Raw genomic sequence first — 19,590 nt, forward strand, 5'->3', positions numbered from 1 at the left:
TCAGATCTTCAACCCATTTTTATAATCATTTTTCCTGGTCCATGCTTGTCCATCTCCTTCCTCTTTGCAGTGCTAGCTCAAGTTCATTCTATGCTTCTGCCTTCTTAGCCCTGCATCATAACCCTGATCCGACGACCATCTTCACTGATACCTCCTAAAGATGTCCTGTCTTCCACAGGGTTTGTTGAGAGTTTATACTTCATTTCAGAGTCACTATGGTAATAGCCTTTGTAATCTTGAAGGGAGGTCAGTATTTTCATTTCGGGCAAATTTGCTCAGGATAAGACTGTATTTGCATATTTAAATAGTGGACACATAAGATGCTAGCCTGGAAACCCTCATTACCTGAGTCTACCAACAGTTCTCTTTATCTTGGTGTCTTCTTCATTGGCCAGAGGCAGCCAAGCTTCCCTAAGAAATCCTTGTGTTTATTGAGAGAACTCACTGGCACAGAGCCCTCTAGAAAACTGGCAGATGTCACAAGGCAGGGATAAGAACCTGCTTTATAGTCCATCTAGATATTTTAAAAAGGCGTATTTTAGTCTGAAGCATAAATGTGATTTGGTAATGAACTGGAACTGAGAGAGATCACCAACTGTGACCGTCTCCATGCCTAAGTCCATAGTAAAACAGAATATTTAGTAGGAAAAGAAACTATTTTCTCATATAGAGGTCGAACGAATTTAAATACAAAATTTATTTGAGAGACAGAGAGACAGATAGTTCCTGACCACTGACACTCCTCAAATGCCCACAACAATCAGAACTGTGCAAGAACTCAATCCACGTCTCCTCTGTGGATAGCAGGGACCCAGTCACTCTTAGCCCTCGCTGCTAACCTCATTAACAGGAAGTTGGAGTCAGGAGCTGGAGATTTCGGACCCAGGCACTCCACTGTGGGATGCAGATGTGCTAACTGGCCATCTTAGTCACTTAGCCAAATGCCCACTTTGGTCAAACATTTTTGAGCTAAAAAAAAATAATGATGGAAAAGTCTTCTTGAGATATACCACATAGGACATTCATTTTCCTGATTTGGAGATAGTTGACAAGAACGAAATGAAAACACTTCTCCACATCTTTTCTTCATGCAGTTTGACCAGCACTTTAAACACAACTTACCATATCCAATGCCTGCTGTATTAAAAAACAAAACACAGGATGAGTGTTGTGGTGCAGCAGGTTATATCTCAGTTTGGGATGCCCTCATACCATACCGGAGTGGTAGTTCAAGTTCCAGATCCTCCACTTTTGATCCGGCTTCCAGCTAGTGTGTCCTTAGAGGCAACAGATGATGGCTCGAGTGCTTGGGTCCTGGCCACCCACATGGGAGATCCAGATGGAGTTCTGGGGTCCTCACTTTGGTTTGGCCTGGCCCTGGCTCTTGTAGACATTTGGGACGTGAACCAGCAGATAGAAGATCTCTCTCTGTCTCTCTGCCTTGCAAATAAAACAAATATTTAAACAAATAAGAAAGCATGAAACTACGAGACTGAAGGTGTGCATCTCCCAGAATTCTAATACTTAAAAAAATAAAGGAAAGCTTTTTCAAGCAGTCACTGACACTTTTGTGAGAGTTGAGGCAGACCCAAAGGACCGTGAAGTCCACGCTAAAGGTTCCGCTCTCAGTGCTGTCGACACTAATGATGAAGGAAAAAACACCACATTTTAGGGGATTGTAGCCAGCGAACTTTTTGAAGTCCCCTCAGATCTCTCTCTCTCTCTCTCTCTCTCTCTCTCTCTCCCCACCCTGTCTCCCTCTCTATTCCACGTGAAGGTGTACAGTTTTTCAAAACTGACAGTAAAAGTTGGACTGCTAAACTGCAAAGCTCTAATGAATTAAAGATTAATTTGTAGCCATTAGGATACCTTCTTCCTCCTGCCATTCTCTATGCAAGAAATTTCAATATATGTCTCTGCCAACAAAAGGAAAAAGAACTGAACCATCATGGCTCTTGGTAAGGGTTCATATTTACTTCATAATTCTTACTCTATTCATGTAAAGATATTTTTCTGAGTTAGTATATGGTTGTAATTATTTTATATATTTATAGTTATAGATATCAATATATACATTTGTGTAATATACACATATGCACAAATTATGTATAGATGTAATAAGTTCTTAGGCAGTTCTTTTAAATAAGGCTTTATGAAGACAACTAAATTTTTAAGTTCAAATGTTCCTAATGTCTTGAGTGCAAACTATGTATTTTTTGTTACATAATTACAAACAGTATCTGAAAAATTATTTTTCCCACTTTGCATGGAGAACCTTTGGCATAGGAGATTTTAAAACATGCCCACGTTTTCACTACAGTAAGCAATGAGGCAGAATTCTAACCCTTGCAGCCTGACTCCAGGTCTATGTTTCCTTCTTTCATGATACAGGGGGAGCTGAAGCCTAAGGAGGGGACAGGGACAGTAGAATTTGCTCTTTGTACTTGGGAACAAAGTAAGAGGCCACCAAAGCTGTGGACAGCCTAACCACCCCAGGACACTGTCCAGGTTCCTGGTGTTCACAGTCATGACACCAAACTTGAAAAACCATGGATACAAAAGTGAAATAGGTTTGAAAAGTATAACATCCACTTCCAGATGGTGCTGGTGTTACACCCAGGTTGATTCGCAGGGAAATTCCCAGTCTCCACATCTCGCAGTCATTCAGCACTTCTTATGAAGGACTAATCAGAGTCTCTCTCTCTCTCTCTCTCTCTCTCTCATACACACACACATACACACAGGACAATTATGGCATACATTATTATGTTATCTATAATCAGATAAAAATATGCAAACTTCTTTTTGAATTTTCAGAGATAAGTTTCTGGATTGGTATTTTGTAGTCCAGGGATGGTACACGAAGAACATTTCTGTATGATTCCCTCTTTGTTTAAGCAGTGTTGATCACAGTTCTGAAATGTACAATCCCAAATGTTGAAATACTGAAGCATCCACATCCCTAAGATCTAAAATCCCTAAGAGGTAGACGTTGGGCACAGTGTTTAAGACACCAGCATCCCACATCAGAGTTCTGGGTTTAAGACCTACATCGGCTTCCACTTTGTTTCCTGCGGATGTGTGTCCTGGGAGGCAGCACGTGGTGCCTGAAGTCCACAGGTCTCCACAACTCATGCTGGATATGCAATTGATACTGTGAGGATTTGGGGAGTGAATGAATAGCTGTCTCTTTTTTTCTCTGTTTCTATCTCCCTGCTTTTCAAATAAAAAAGAACTTTAAAAAAATTCCCAGAGTCTAAAATCCTAAAAACACAATCTGAAAATCTTAAAATCCTGTAAACTGAGAAAAAGGCTGCGGTAGAGCTGTATGCATCTGCTGAAGGGCTTGGTTTCGTGATATAAGGATGAAAACTTCACTTTGAAAATGGGTCATTTGTCTGTGTTGGCATTCTTTCCAGCTGAAGACATTCCAAGAATTAACGCATATTTTCCTGAAGAAGTCAACAAATTACTGGCTGGCTCATAAATAATTTTGTGCCTAAATGATAAGACACATATGAAAGGGATGTTGTTGTTCCATCATCAGTGTTGTTTCTACCACGAGTGTGGTTATGTGTACAAGTGCATCTGGAAAGGATTTATCAAACTCAAAACCATATATATATATATATATATATATATATATATATATATATATATATGTGTGTGTGTGTGTGTGTATAGGAAATGCTCAAGTAGATGTAGGTTGCTTCATAGAAGAATTTTAAAAACAGTAGCAACATGTAGAAAATGAATGTGAACGTATTCTCTGAAGAGATCTGTGTTCTGAAAGATAAAAAGCAACTATTCATCACAAAGGAAGACTTCAAAATATAGTTAATGGTTGTGAAAATCAGACAACTCTTAGGGACTACCTCCAGACAATTGCCCATCATTTATCCCTGTATTACACTTTTATGCTCCTATGGCAAATTTTGTTTTTAGTTACTGTGTTTTTTTAAAAGTTTTCCCTTGTTTTGGAATGTAGCATTTGTTTTTATAATTCAGTATTACTTATGAATTTCATATTCACATCATTTCCAATAGCAGAGGAATAAATTGTGTAAAGACTTTCAGAGAGTTCTTCTTGCTTGAGTGCATTTGTTCAGATTTAACTCCATAAAAGGGGATCTTGACTCTTTGGGCAACTGTATATTAAGTGATGACCCACTGCAGTTTTTGATTGATCTTGATAGGTTGCCCTTCACAATATTTCAGACAACTGCAGTTATAAAGCTGAGTGCACAGTATTACCAGCCATAGTCTCGTGTTTATATATTTTACTTTTTTACCTATTTCTGCATAAGTATGGTGCATCTACGCACAAATGTTACACCTGTCTGACTGTCATTAATATATCTTATGCTAATGGTTAAAGAAGTACATATGTTGTTATTGTCTATTTACAGAGCAAAGTAGTCTGTGAAGTATGGCATGATGCTTTTTATGGTTTCATGAAAATTTCTTTCAAAAATGTAAATATATATATTTTTGTTGTTTTAAAAGATTTATTTATTTGTTTGGTTGAAAGGCAGAGGGAAAGAGAGAAAAGGAAAGACAGAGAAATCTTCCATTCAATGGTTTAGTCTCCAAATGGATGTAGCAACCATGGCAGGGCCAAACCAAACCAGGAGCCTGGAATTCCATCTGAGTCTCCCGTGTGATGGCAGAGATCCAAGTCCTTGGGTCATCATCTGCTGCCTTCCCAGGCACATTAGCAGGAAGCTGGAGTAGCTGGAACTTGAACCAGTCCTCAGATGTGAGAAGTTGGCATTGTAAGCAGATGCTTAACTCACCATATCACAGTACTATTCTCTACATACCATTTTAAATATTTTAAATTCTTTTTTCTATAATGACATTTTTGAGATTTCGATCTTTTAGAATTTTAGAATTTAGGTTATTTTGGTCTTGGAATTTTGACAGTTAGGATTGTGTCTTTTGAGATTGTGGCCCAAACACATTGTTGTGAGGTACACGATGTTACTGATATTTTTATTCAAGTGTCTGCTTTTATTTCATTGAAGGTGTGGTCATGATTTTTGTATGTGACTGAAGTGCCATCAGATTTATTTTCACCACAGCATCAGCTTCAACCATATATTTGACTATCATGATGTTTTCATCATTTGAATTTAATCTGTTCTCGACAATAGAATTAATAGCAATTGCTGGATAACAGAAGACTACATTGTGTCTTCAAATGGGATTAATAATGATTTAATTTCAGCCCATCCAGAAATTCCAATTTTCCCAACTGCCAATAAAACAATCTTAATAACCCAATAAGGGTATCTATGTATTCTATTGCCTACAAATTATATTTTTGTTCTACATTGAGAAGACATGTGGTACTATAAATGGAGAAATAATATTTAAGAGATAGTCAAGATACTGTCTGAAATTGGACCCAGATTTTCAGTAGATGTAGGAGCTGTGTTGGAAGAAGTGAATGAATGGGGCATGAAGATGGAGACTACACACATAATGTAACATTTGAACTCGCTATGTGACAAGCCACCCAAACTTTGAGTTTGTGTCATTCCTCAGGTTTTTTGAATTGGGTGTGCAGGTTATCTGTGCTGATTAGGCTGAGGCTGGCCAACTGAGGATGACCTCAATCACCTCTCTGGGCGTGGTATGACATCGGCTGAGGCTGTGACTGTGACAGAGCAATGTCGCATCTTCAGCCGGCTGGTCTATACTCCTTCATTGGATATTGGTTGCAGAGGTGCAAAGAGCAGCAAGCTCTTTCCAAGTTCTTACTGCTGTCTCATTTGCTATTAAATGGCCATATTAGGCTATGGACACAATAAGGTGAATTCTTGCAGCTGTTTTGCAAATGGTACAGTATGCACTTTCACTTTGCTATTGTTGAGATGTGATTTGTTCTCCAAAAGTTAATGCACTATTGCTTGATCTCCAGTATGTTACTGTTAAAGAGGTTGAACTTTAAGTGGTGAGACTTTGTAGCTAGCTGGTGATTAGGTTATTGGGACTTCACACTCATGGATGGATTAATGCTGTCTCTTGAAAGTGGATCAGGTATCACATCACTGTATTATTTTCCACAAGAAGAGGTCCATATAAACAAGTGTGCATCTTCCCTGAATCCCTCTTCCCCACTCACTCCCACCATTGTGATGCCATCTACCTTGGGGCCACGACAAAATCAGGTCAGTACCATGCTCCTGATTCTTCCAAACTGTATGCTAAATACATCTCATTTCTTTACAAAGTATGAAGAAATGTATTTTGTTATAGCAATGGAAAATAGACTAAGAAAATACCTAGAATCATCTACCACTTGAAGATTTACCTAATTTGCATGTACACATTCAGTACACCAGTAAATCTGAGATAAAAATGTTTGTGAAACATTATAAGAAATGTTCAGAGTCAAAGTTTGTGTAGAAGAGATAGGTGCTTTTTCTGACAGGCAGAGTTAGACAGTGAGAGAGAGAGAGACAGAGAGAAAGGTCTTCCTTCCATTGGTTCACCCCCCAAATGGCCACTATGGCTGGCGCTGCACTGATCCGAAGCCAGGAGCCAGGTCCTTCCTCCTGGTCTCCCATGCGGGTGCAGGGCCCAAGCACTTGGGCCATCCTCCACTGCACTCCTGGGCCACAACAGAGAGCTGGCCTGGAAGAGGGACAATGGGGACAAAATCCGGCGCCCCAACCAGGACTAGAACCCGGAGTGCCGGTGACGCAGGTGGAGGATTAGCCTAGTGAGCTGCGGCGCCGACCGGGATAGGTGAATTTTTAAATGGGAAGCCTAAAGCTGCCAATACTGTGTTTGAGAACAAACACCATGGAAACCTTTGGATAACTTTATATTTTGCTTTTGATGTATTATTTTCTTTGTTTAAGGTATTTAGCTTCAAAGTGGTATAATGTTTGTGTTCACTCCTCACTTGGTCTTTACATTAGTCTGCTCAGGCTGCCATATCGAAGTTCCACGGGCAGATGACTTAAACAGCAGGCATCCATTTCTTCATGGTTCTGTGGGCTGGAAGTCTGAGATCAAGGTGCCAGCAGTGGGGTTTCCTCTGCAGTCTCTTTCCTGGGCTTGCCGATGGCAGTCTACTCCCTGTGTCTATGGCAGTCTACTCCCTGTGTCTTCACATGACCCTTCTCTGTGTCTGTGCCTCAATGTCCTCTTCTTATGATCGTACTGGATTATGGCCAACCCTAATCATCTCATATTAACTAATTACCTCTTTAAAGCCCTGGTTGTAAGACAGTTACATTCTAACATACAGAGGAGTACAACTGCAACATATAAATTTGGGGGTACACAATTCAACCCACAGGAATCTCCTTGAGTTTTCTGTAGCCACTTCTGCACATACTTCTCTAATAAGCTGCTCTGTGCTTGAAACAGAACCTAAAAAAATGGATTTTTTCCTTGGAATGAGGAAGCATGCATGTAGAGGATATAGATGCCAAAAGTACAGCTGAAACAGAAACAAGGTAACTGTGGCCTCCTAGCATTCAGGTTTGAGGACAAATGTGAGCGTATTGATGGATAAAGGGTGCATAGACACTGGGAGTGGAAGGTTGGAGTCCAGGGAACAAGCTGAACCCAGTGGAGCTGTGCTCTTCCTGGTATGCTAGAGAGGAGGCTCTTGGGGAGGACAGTGGCCACCAGGGGCCTTGTGGCTCCAGGCAACTCTGAAGAGAGGACAAAGAACGGAGCTACTTTATATTTGAGGGATCAAGAAGCAGCAATTGAGATAGACGTTTGCTGATGGTGCTCAGGCACTTGAGGGTTGAGCTCCTATGGACAAGTCACTGTCTCTGATTTAAAAGCATGCAGCAGACAACACATTTCTCTCTTCCATTAGTGAATTAACTCCCAGACCAGGAAGCAGAATTATAGTCAGGATTTAACAGGCAGCTTTATTAAAAAGGTCTATGATCTTTACAAATTGGTAGAACACCCTGGTGGCCCAGGAAAGAAAGTCCCCTTACTTGGTGGAAGGGGAAGGAAACTTTGTGCCACAGAAAGGGATCATGGGGCAATGTTATCATTCTCTGTGCTGGAAATGCAAATCATTATGCGAGATAGCAATTAAAAAAACAGGGCATTGACAAGGGAGAAGGCTATGGACCATTATACAAAGACTAAAGGGAGATGGTAGAACAACCTAGGAGACTGGCTGAGGGAAGACACAGATAAGAGGTGTCTGGGCAAGGTGTGAGGAGGGAGGGATGTGTGTGCAGGATGTTGAGCCAATGTGTGCCACGTGAGGAATGTTGTAATGGGTTTATAAGCACATAGGTCATGAAGCAAAGAGCTATGAGTCTCATGTAGAGGTGTTCGGTAGACTCTGAGTGCCCATCATATATTTTTTAGTAGCAGTGGTCATTTTAAGCATAGCATCTGATGGATGCTTTACAAAGGTTAATCTGAAAGCAGTCAGTGAGTGGATAATACCAGAGGAAGGAGGGCTGTCCAAGGGAGGGTACATTGAAAAGACAGGTAGCTGGGAGATGAGAGAAATGTCCAGAGGAGTTAGGAGAGGAACCTGCTTCTGCATAATGCTCTTCCCCCTTTCCTCTTTTTTTTTTTTTTTTTGACAGGCAGAGTGGACAGTGAGAGAGAGAGACAGAGAGAAAGGTCTTCCTTTGCCGTTGGTTCACCCCCAATGGCTGCTGCAGCCAGCGTGCTGCGGCCGGTGCACCATGTCGATCTGAAGCCAGGAGCCAGGTGCTTCTCATGGTCTCCCATGTAGGTGCAGGGGCCCAAGCACCTGGGCCATCCTCCACTGCACTCCTGGGCCACAGCAGAGAGCTGGACTGGAAGAGGAGCAATGGGGACAGAATCCGGCGCCCCAACCGGGACTAGAACCCAGCGTGCCGGCAGCACCGCAGTTGGAGGATTAGCCTATTGAGCCGTGGTGCCGGCCTCCCTTCTCCTCTTTCACCCACATTGGTCTGCTTGCCTTTGGATGGATCCATATCTCACTCCTGAGCTGCTGTGTTCCCCATCTCAAGGGCTGATTCCCCAGGCTGCCTTTCCAAGGACCTCCAAGTGAGAGGTGAAAGGCAAAGGGTATGTGATCTTATCCTCTGCACACTGGTCCAGATGGGTCAACCTTGGGTCCACCTGGGAACCCTGCCTTAGATCCTCCACCACCATACAGTTCCTAGCCAGAGGTGAGTTTACCATACATTTTAGAAATGAAGCTTCAGGGGCTGGCGCTGTGGTGTAGCAGGTAAAGCCAACGCCTGCAGTGCTGGCATCCCATATGGGTGCCGGTTCTAGTCCTGGCTGCTCCTCTTGCGATTCAGCTCTCTGCTATGGCCTGGGATTGCAGTAGAAGATGGCCCAAGGCCTTGGGCCCTTGCACCTGCATGGGAGACCCGGAGGAGGCTCCAGGCTCCTGGCTTTGGATCGGTGCAGCTCTGGCCATTGAGGCCAATTGGGGAGTGAACCAGCGTATGGAAGACCTCTCTCTCTCTCTCTCTCTCTCTCTCTGCTTCTGCCTCCCCTTCTCTCTATGTGTAACTCTTTCTTATTTATTTATTTATTTATTGACAGGCAGAGTTAGTGATAGAGAGAGACAGAGAGAAAGGTCTTCCTTTTTTCTGTTGCTTCATCCCCAAAATGGCTGCCACGGCCGGCATGCTGCACCGATCCGAAGCCAGGAGCCAGCTCCTGCCTCCTGGTCTCCCATGTGGGTGCAGGGCCCAAGCACTTGGGTGATCCTCCACTGCCTTCCCGGACCACAGCAGAGAGCTGGACTGGAAGAGGAGCAACCGGGACAGAACTGGCTTCCCAACCAGGACTAGAACCCGGGGTGCTGGTGCCACAGGCGGAGGATTAACCAAGTGAGCCATGGCGCCAGCCATCTGACTTTCAAATAAATACATAAATCTTTAAAAAAAAAAAAAAGAAATGAAGCTTCAGTGCCCCTCCCTTGCAGAAGTCCCTTCCTAGACCCTGCAGAAGATCATAACAGTAATCACCTGGTCTTACTTGTGTGTGTGTTTGTGAAATGTACAAGTGCCAGATATTTTAAACAAGGCTGCTGTCTTGTTCCCCTCTGATTTCCCCTGTCACATATTCTGTAAACTGCTGCAGGCAATTTTGAACCCAGCTAGGGGGAAGTGAGCTGGGGAAGACATCAGGACATGGTTAGTGGAATGTGATACACGGTGACTTCTGTAGGTAATGAACTTCATCATCCTGTGACTGTTTCTCCAGGTCTCAGTGCCAGTTCTGTGTGTGATATGGAGGAGCAACCTGGCATAAAAAATTAAGAGTTATTTTTCCAATTTAGCAGAATCCTAAACATGCACACAATATTTCCAATAATGATTTATGAGTTGAAGTAAACTGAACAATTATTTATACGAAAATATTTTGTTTCACTGTGCTAAGAGAAATAATAATATTTTTATTCTTTCTCTTTGAAAAACAATGTCATAAAGTTGCTGAAAGTTGTGGTCAAAGAGTCTGCAGCCAGAAGTTGTAGGGTATAAGAGCATGATGAAGGCTACTCAGTTACTGTGTTACCAGATCCATTATTTTCTGAATGTTGTGAATTTTTGTAGTATTTGCAACTTGAAAATATTTACCATGTGTTTTTTCACTAGAAATAAGTATTTGTTTGTATTAATTATTATTTATTTTGATATTGTATTTATAATTTCATGTCATTTAAAAGAGCCCTAGATTTCATTACCATCAGGTGACAAATCCTGGATCTGTTCTCATCTTGGCCCCCACAATGGGGCCCAGGCTGCTGAGGACTTAATATAAACCTCACAGGGTGCCTAGCATGAAGTAGGACCTGAACAGTGTGTGAGTAAAAGATGTTCAGTAATTAGGGGAGCCCAAGAGAGACTGGAGCAAAGATTCATCCAAGGAGGGCCCGACCTCAGGGAAACTCCATGGTGCTCAGAGGCAGGGTTACAGTCTATTTCTGGAGAAAACTGGATGCCAACTGCCAAAGCTTTGTCCTCAGGAAAAACCTGAGGGACAAGCATTTAAGAAATCCCAAAAATAAATTTGTTATGCTTCCATGTCTGAAAGGAATACATAGAAATGGTTATATTCTAATCTCTACATACAAGCAGTATTCATTTTTAGGGAAGAGATCTGAGTGATGCACAGTTGGCATGGGTCTGTGACTATTGTTCATGAAAACAGCCTGTGGCTTTTCCTGACATCCAGTCTCCCTGAAGCCAGGCAATGTGCTGGAGCATTGCAGAGTTGAAAGGAAAGACAGCTGCCCCCAGAAGTATGTGTCTCCTGTAACCATGGATCTCAAAATCCCTGTAGAGTGTTCATCTGTCATTTTCCCACTTGGAAATGAAGAGGAAAGTGTGAGGAAATAATTTTTGGAAGTTACAGATGGATTATTATTAATAAACATAATTTTTCTTCTGTTTTATCAAAATACTTCACATGTTGCAGTAATTCGTGGCTTATTTAGGAGTCATTAAGCTCTCCAATTACTAAAACAAATGAGCACAAGCTTTCTACCATCAAGATGGCTTAAATGGGGGGGATTCTGCACATTTTTCACCTGCTAAATGTATGAGTATTTCAGACGCTGTTTTCACAGCTATTTATAGATTGTAGAAGATATTGTATATTTTTAAAATTTTTTAAAGATTTATTTATTTAACTTAAAAGTCAGAGTTACACAGTGAGAGGAGAGGCATAGAGAGAGACAGAGGTCTTCCATCTGATGGTTACTCCCCAATTGGCCACAACGGCCGGAGCTGTGCTGATCCGAATCCAGGAGCCAGGAGCTTCCTCCAGGTCTCCCATGCAGGTGCAGGGGCCCAAGGGCTTGGGCCATCTTTCACTGCTTTCCCAGGCCATAGCAGAGAGCTGGACAGGAAGTGGAGCAGCTGGGTCTCAAACCGGTGCCCATTTTGGATGCTGGCGCTTCAGGCCAGGGCGTTAACCTGCTGCGCCACAGTGCTGGCCCGATATTTTTTATTGTTAAGCAAGCATTGAAAGAATGATCTTTCCCTTATGGCAAAAGGAAGGATGATTAATGCTATCACAAATAAAGTTTCTAAGAAAGAAAAATATTTCTCTGTGGGTAGGAAGTGTTTCTCCAACATTTAGTCAAAGGCACACACAGCAAAACATCCACATAGGATGCATACTCTTAGGTCCTGGGGTCTGGCAGGATTTGAGAATTAAGCAGAGCATGCTTCTCTCCTCCTGTGCCCCCAGAACAGCCTTGGGTCCTTTCCTATGAGAGAGCCAGAGTAAGGAGGTGAGAGGAGTTCATACTGCGTTCTCCAGACCTCAGCCTCCAGATTAGTTCCTGTATATGAAGAATCCAAACAAAAAAGTCCTGTACAGTGGTAGAAGATAGAGAATGTGAATCAGTCAAAGACACAGAGATGAATGTAGGAACCAGCGTTGTGGCATACTGGGTAAAGCCACTGCCTGCAACACTGGCATCCCAAACGGGCACTGCTTCATGTCCCAGCTGCTTGTCTTCTGATCCAGTTCTCTGCTAATGGCCTGAGAGAGAAATCGAAGATGGACCAAGTGCTTAGGCCTCCCTACCTGCATGGGAGACCTGGAAGAAGTTCCTGGCTCCTGGCTTCGGATCAGCCCAGCTCCGACCATTTAGAGAGTGAACCAGTGGATGGAAGACCTTTTTATCTATTCCTAACTCTGTCTGTAACTCTGCTCTCAAATAAATAAATCTTTTAAAAAAAGAAATGAAAATTGTGAAAGGCTAAGAGTAGGCCTTTTTATCTATTTTTAAATTGTATTCATTTATGTGAGAGAGAGAGAGTGCTCCTATCCACTGGTTCATTTTCCAAATACCGACAATGGTGAGACTGGGCCAGGCCAACGTTGGGAGCTAGGAACTCGTGTGGGTGGCTGAGACCCACCTTCTTGAGCTATGCCTCCCAGTGTCTATATTAGCAGGAAACAAATCAGAAGCTGCAGCTGGTTGACAAACCAGGTGCCTGTGCATCCTAACTTGTGTTTTCACCATTCATCCAAGCATCTGCCCTGGAAATGCAAAATTTTAGAGTCTGAAGAATCCTCCGTTGAGTCTACTGCTCCTGTTTTACATATGGGGAAACTGAGGCTAAGGAAGGTAAATTATGCCAGACTTTGTAAACTGGATGCACATGGAGGACACTTCTGCATTTGAGTTCTCTCTCACACATCATGGACTCTAACACATTGCTGCTGCAGCAGCCCCTCTCAGGTCACATTTAGGAAACAGATTTTGTTGTTTTGTTTTGCTGTCGGTTTGCTTTCTTCTGTTTTTTAAATTTTTCTATTAATATTTCTATTTTTTTCAATGCAATTCATAGATACCATTCTGAGAGTAGAATATTTGCTTTCTCCCTCCCTCCCTTCCTTCCTTCCTCTCCCCCCTCCCTTTTCCCCTTCTCCTCTTCACTTTTGAGATAACATATCTTTAATTTACACTGCATTCAAAGGCTTAATGCTCCACTAAAGAGCTCAACAAGTAAAATGCAAAAGGACCCTGGTTTAGTGGAAATGTCATTTTCCACGTGATTATTGTTTATAGCCCTTGCCTACATTTCTGCTAAACTAGGAAGTTGATTTTGACTGCATAGTTCATAATAATTGCTACTTAGCTGTGTGACTGAATGGAGGTTACTTAATCTTTTATGTCTTGGTTTAAACCCCTTGGAAGGAAGAGTCTTACTGTGTCTCAGTAACCCAGGTGCCTGATAGAGAATGCACCTGTGCTTACTAGAAGGGACTTTAGGTCATGCCTCCCATCTTGCTGAATGGCTTGCCAATTTAAAATCTACATTTAAAAGTGTTTTAAGATGAAAGGATATAAACTGTGCATTAGTGGGGATGGAAAACAGAGAAGATTGGGAGAGAAAGGACAGTGTTATGCAATAATGCTTCAGAAATGAATAGACCCATTCCGAAGGTTTACTTGGAATTCCTGAAATAAAAAGTTTTGAGACATTGCATATCTGTTAACACTCTTTAAGCTTTCTGAATTTCAATTTCTATGGTATAATGTTGAGGTTAAACAAATAAGATTTGAACAATTTTAGGTTCTTTCCAAAATGCATGTATGACCTTTATAAGGAATACTGATCACTCTTATTATTGATCAGATTGGTCAGTCCCAGCTATGCTTGTGAGAACCCTTTCATTCTTCTCTCCTCATTACTTTATGCAATAAGTCAACATTAAAGGGAAGAAGGCAGCAACACTTGTAAGTACCTGTATGTTTACAATGGCCATTCTCACATACTAAATTTGATTTTAAGTACTGAGAATGTCTTTGTGCTAATAAAGCCTGTTATACATTTACACAGAAATCACTATCGTATGACCCAAATCCTGTCACCAAAGAGAAAGGAAGGGGGCTATTCACTTCATGCACTGTATTTGGTACTGCAAAATTTTTATCTTCTCAGGGATGCATTTGAACTTGCTGTTCCCTCTTCCAGGAGCTACAGTGTTCCGATATCTTCCTGTGTGGCTTACTCTGCACCTCTCCAAGGTCTTGACTCTAAGTTACTTTTAGCGCCTCCTTAAGTCCCTGGCACCCCCATATTCCAGAACCACTCTCCTCCTTCTTGATTGTGCCAGCTAGGACACACTGGTATTTGTTTCTCTCATGAACTGCTCTGGGTAACTCTTATCCACAGTGTGTGTCTAACAAAACTCAGCAGGATCTCTGCCCCATGCAGTATTTCAGGGCTTGAGAAGGAGCAAGTGAATCCCATGTGAACTCTTCAAGTGCCCTCCTGGAAATGGCACCTGCTTTTATGCTCATATTTCACCTTATCATAGACAAGTGACCACACCCAGCCCCCATAAAGGAAGCGGGGGAGTAATTCTACCATGTGTCTTCAAGAAGGGAAGCTAGTATTTGGAAATAGCTCCAGTCACCACCATGATTTGGCTGTATGTAGCAGCCAAATCTCCACCCCACTCCCCGTGGAAAATACACTTCTCTCTTCTTCAAGGTCAATCTCACCTGAACCTCAGGGCAGTGTGATATCACATGCAGTTCACTCCTCCTGTCTCTGAGTAGTGCATCCAAAGATTCAACCAACTGTGGACAGTTCCAGGAACCCACCCCTGCAGGTATGAAAACCCATGGATTCTCAAGTTCCTTATATGAAACTATGTAGCATTTGCATAGAACCCACACGCATCCTTCTATATAGTTTAAATTATCTCTAGGTGAGTTGACACCAACACAATGCAAATGCTGTGAAAGTAGTTGTTATACTGTATTGTTTAGGGAAGAATGACACTCTCAAAGTCTGTTGATGTTCAACTGAGTTAGAGATAATATTTTTCAAGAATATTTTCTGTCTGCTCTTAGTTGAATCTACAAATGCAGAACCTACAGATGGGGACAGGTGACTGGAAGGTAATTTGATCCTATCAGCCTTCTCTAGATGAGCCATACCTTAACTTTTTTCCTTGAGCCATATCTGCATGATTAAAGACTTAATTTACTTAGAGGCTTTTGCCATGGCTTTGATCATTTCCTCAAAGATCTTCAATAGGCTTTTGACACTCAAAGCAATTGTCTCTGAGCTTTTCTGATGGAGATGAGAAACTTTTGCCTCTTCCAGCCCTCCTATGCTGTATCTTTCTTTTCTGTTTCATAACTGCTTTCAAACTGCCTGATTCTTTTCTGAGATAATTTCTTTCCTGTGATAACCTACCAAGCACAGTCAATTGCAGTCATCACATGCAAATTAACATTCTATTTCCAACTTCTGCCCAAAGAGTCACATGCTCATTGGGTACACATTCCACCTTATTATTATAGGTGTCAGTTTTGTAATCCATTTCATCCATGCATGACACCTGCTCTCAGTGCCACATCCTTGGAACCATTTGTTCTCCCCAAAGTCCATACTACCTGGTTCAGTTTTGTTTCAGAACTTTTTGAGTCCCATTTTTGTATCCTTCACATATGCTAGGTTGTATGTCAAGAAATAGCACACACACACACACATACACACACACACTTTCTCTCAGATCCTTCTTTCTGTGTGGTTCTGGACTGCCAGGTGGTCAGTGAGAGGCGTGTACATGTTTTGAAAGCCAGTAAAGAGGCAGAGATTATTAATTCATCGTCGCTGGGCCAACACAGGAATGGAGGGGCCCTGTGTTTGCTGAGACATCACACAGCTCCTGCTACTACTTCGGAGTCTTGTTGGAGCCTCTGGGGAGGCTCTGCTGGAAATCTGCTCTCAACTGCTGCTGCCTTGGCATTGGCTCCCCCAGTTGCTTCAAAGCTTGCACAACACTTAGATTCCTTATATTGTAATTCCTCCCACACCAAATGATCAAATACCTTTGTCCTCTCAAGAGAACTCTGATACACAGCCTTATGTTTCTGTGTGCTCATTATGACCATGAGACACACTGTATTTTTACCCTAGCTATTTATCAATGACCTGCCTTCCTGCCTAGGATATAAGCTCTACGAAGGTAGGGCGTTTTCTTGTTGGTACAGCACTGAGGCTCTGATGGTTTGCAAGGCCTGGCATTGTCAGAACAACAAAGCAACAATAAATGAGTGGATTTGGTAATGAATGGTCAGTTGACTTGTCTATCTTGTCTATCTTGAAAAGTTCTTTCACTGGAAACTCAATGGGAGGATAACTGTGGGATTTGTTGAGAACTATTGACTTGACACTCAACTAGGAAAGATATTGATTCAGATTCATTGAACAAGTAGTCTCTATGTCCTTTTTATGTTAGACTTAATGATGATTATTTAAACTATGATTAGGGGAATGGCCTCTGAAGTGATCTAGCCAGCCTAGAGATACTTCTTTAGGCCTCGGTAGTGTCACTCATGTTCCAGTTATCTGATGGTCACAGCAAAGTCCCATTGGGCACTGGGAACACTGGAACAGCTTTGCCACTGTAATTTGAACACTTCCAGCCTTTTGTTAGAATCGGAGTTTGGCTTGGGGTTATTCTGTCTATTGTTCTTTGTTGCTTATGTCTTACTTATCTTTTTATTTTGGATTGTGTTGCTCTGCAAAAGTCTTGAGTAAAAGTAATATCTCTTATTAGATAATTTTTATGGATTATATGTTCTATGCCTGGATCTAGTGGTTTTTTGTTTAATCTTACTTTTTATTTATTTTTTTTGAAGCCATTGTATTTTATTTATTTTTTTATTAAACATTTATTTAATGAATATAAATTTCCAAAGTATAGCTTATGGGTTACAATGGCTTCCCCCTTCCCATAACTTCCCTCCCGCCCGCAACCCTCCCCTTTCCCGCTCCCTTTCCCCTTCCATTCATGTAAAGATTCATTTTCAATTCTCTTTGTATACAGAAGATCAGTTTAGTATATATTAGGTAAAGATTTCAACATTTTGCCCATATAGCAACATCAAGTGAAAAAACTACCATTGGATTACTAATTATAGCATTAAATAGCAATGTACAGCACATTAAAGACAGAGATCCTACATAATTTTTTTTCAAATTAATTAATTTTCTATGCCATTTCCATTTTAACACCAGGTTGTTTTTTTTTTTTATTTCCAATTCTCTTTATATACAGAAGATCACTTCAGTATATAATTAGCAAAGACCTCATCAGTTTGCGCCCACACAGAAACGCAAAGTATAAAAATACTGTTTCAGTACCAGTCATAGCATCATCACTTGGCTTTAGACGACACATTAGGGACAGATCCCACATGGGGTGTAAGTACACAGTGACTCCTGTTGCTGACTTAACAATTTGACACTCCTGTTCATGGCGTCAGTAATCTCCCTAGGCTCTAGTCATGAGTTGCCAGGGCTATGGAAGCCTTTAGAGTTCGCTGACTTTGATCTTATTCCGATAGGGTCATAGTCAAAGTGGAGGTTCTCTCCTCCCTTCGGAGAAGGGTACCTCCTTCTTTGATGGCCCCATTCTTTCCACTGGGATCTCACTCACAGAGATCATTCATTTAGGTCTTTTTTTTTTTTCCATGATATCTTGGCTTTCCATGCCTGCTATACTCTCATGGGCTCTTCAGCCAGATCTGAATGCCTTGAGGGCTGATTCTGAGGCCAGAGTGTTGTTTAGGACATCTGCCATCCTATGAGTCTGCTGTGTATCCCACTTCCCATGTTGGATCTTTCTCTCCCTTTTTGATTCTATCAGTTAGTATTAGCAGATACTTGTCTTGTTTGTGTGATCTCTTTGACTCTTAGATCTATCAGAGCTATCAATTGTGAGCTGAAATTGATCACTTGGACTAGTGCGATGGAATTGGTACATGCCATCTTGATGGAATTGTGTTGGAATCCCCTGGCACGTTTCTAACTCCACCATTTGCGGCCAGTCCGATTTTATTTTTATTTTTATTTTTATTTTTATTTTTATAACACCTTGAGGAGGTAGATGCTACTATTTTCTCCATTTTACAAGTTAGAGAACAATGGCTGAATGGGTCATACTGCTTGTCAGGGCTTGGACTGTGATCTGCATTCATACTCTGAGATATATTTCAAAATACATTTATATATTTTTATTTCAAAGTATATAGGATATTTCAAAAAGATTTTGTAAAATGGAATTTAAGGGATCACATGTTCCACAAACTTTGTGAAGACCCCTTATATTGTACCATCTCTCTTGGCCTCCGTCATACTGTATATATTTGTTGCAATTTAACACTTACAGAGCACTATGTTATATCACATATGTGATCACATTATTGGCTAATCACATTGGCTATCATTTGTTGAATGCTTTCCATATTAAGCCAGTGCTAAGCATTAATGGAAAGAGAAGTGGGGAGGTAAGAATGAAGCTGTTGAAGAAAAACAAACTTTTGACAAATAAATGAAAGCATATAAAAAATTCACTAATTGGACTGCCTTCCTTCTCCTTTTGCTCTATTTCAGGAATATCAAATTGACATATTTTTTGCTCAGACCTGGACAGACAGTCGCCTTCGATTCAACAGCACAATGAAAATACTTACTCTGAACAGCAACATGGTGGGGTTAATATGGATCCCAGATACCATCTTCCGCAACTCTAAGACTGCTGAGGCTCACTGGATCACCACGCCCAACCAGCTCCTCAGAATTTGGAATGACGGAAAAATCCTTTACACTTTAAGGTGAAATGCTATGTAGATTTTTTTGATTGACACGTAATGTTTCTGTGTGTTTATGGGATACAATGTGTTACAGTGTGATACAATGTGATACTTTGATATATGTATGCAGTGCAGTGATCCAGTCAGTATACGCAGCATTTCTGTCTTTTCAAATATTCCTCAGTCTATGCTTTGGGAAACCTCAGATTGTTCTTCCCTATTTATCTTAAAATATATCATAAATTAGAGAGTATAGGTTTTCTATTGTTCTATAGAACACTAGAACAAATTCTTCCTATATAACTATGCAAATCTTAACTTATGTATGATCTAATTTTGGAGCAGTAATTTAAATCATTGTCAGGGTAAGACCCTATTCTCATCTCTAAGTTCTTTTCCCTTTCATTTGACATAAGACAGCATCTTGAAAAGCTTGTACTAATGCCAAGTGTGTAAAAATAAAGGCATACAAATGATATGCCATGAATATAAACTCA

At 41.2% G+C, this 19,590-nt stretch overlaps 1 protein-coding gene across 1 annotated transcript in view; it reads left to right on the forward strand.

Annotated features, from left to right (window-relative positions):
* GABRG3 (gamma-aminobutyric acid type A receptor subunit gamma3) overlaps positions 1–19,590 on the forward strand; it is a 651,067-nt gene that overhangs the window by 354,668 nt on the left and 276,809 nt on the right. The window contains exon 4 of the mRNA XM_062204567.1: positions 18,894–19,114. Coding sequence (XP_062060551.1) covers positions 18,894–19,114 — 221 coding nt within the window. The remainder of the gene's footprint in view (positions 1–18,893; positions 19,115–19,590) is intronic.

The sequence above is a fragment of the Lepus europaeus genome, chromosome 11 (genome assembly GCF_033115175.1).
Source record: "Lepus europaeus isolate LE1 chromosome 11, mLepTim1.pri, whole genome shotgun sequence".
Lineage (NCBI taxonomy): Eukaryota > Metazoa > Chordata > Mammalia > Lagomorpha > Leporidae > Lepus > Lepus europaeus.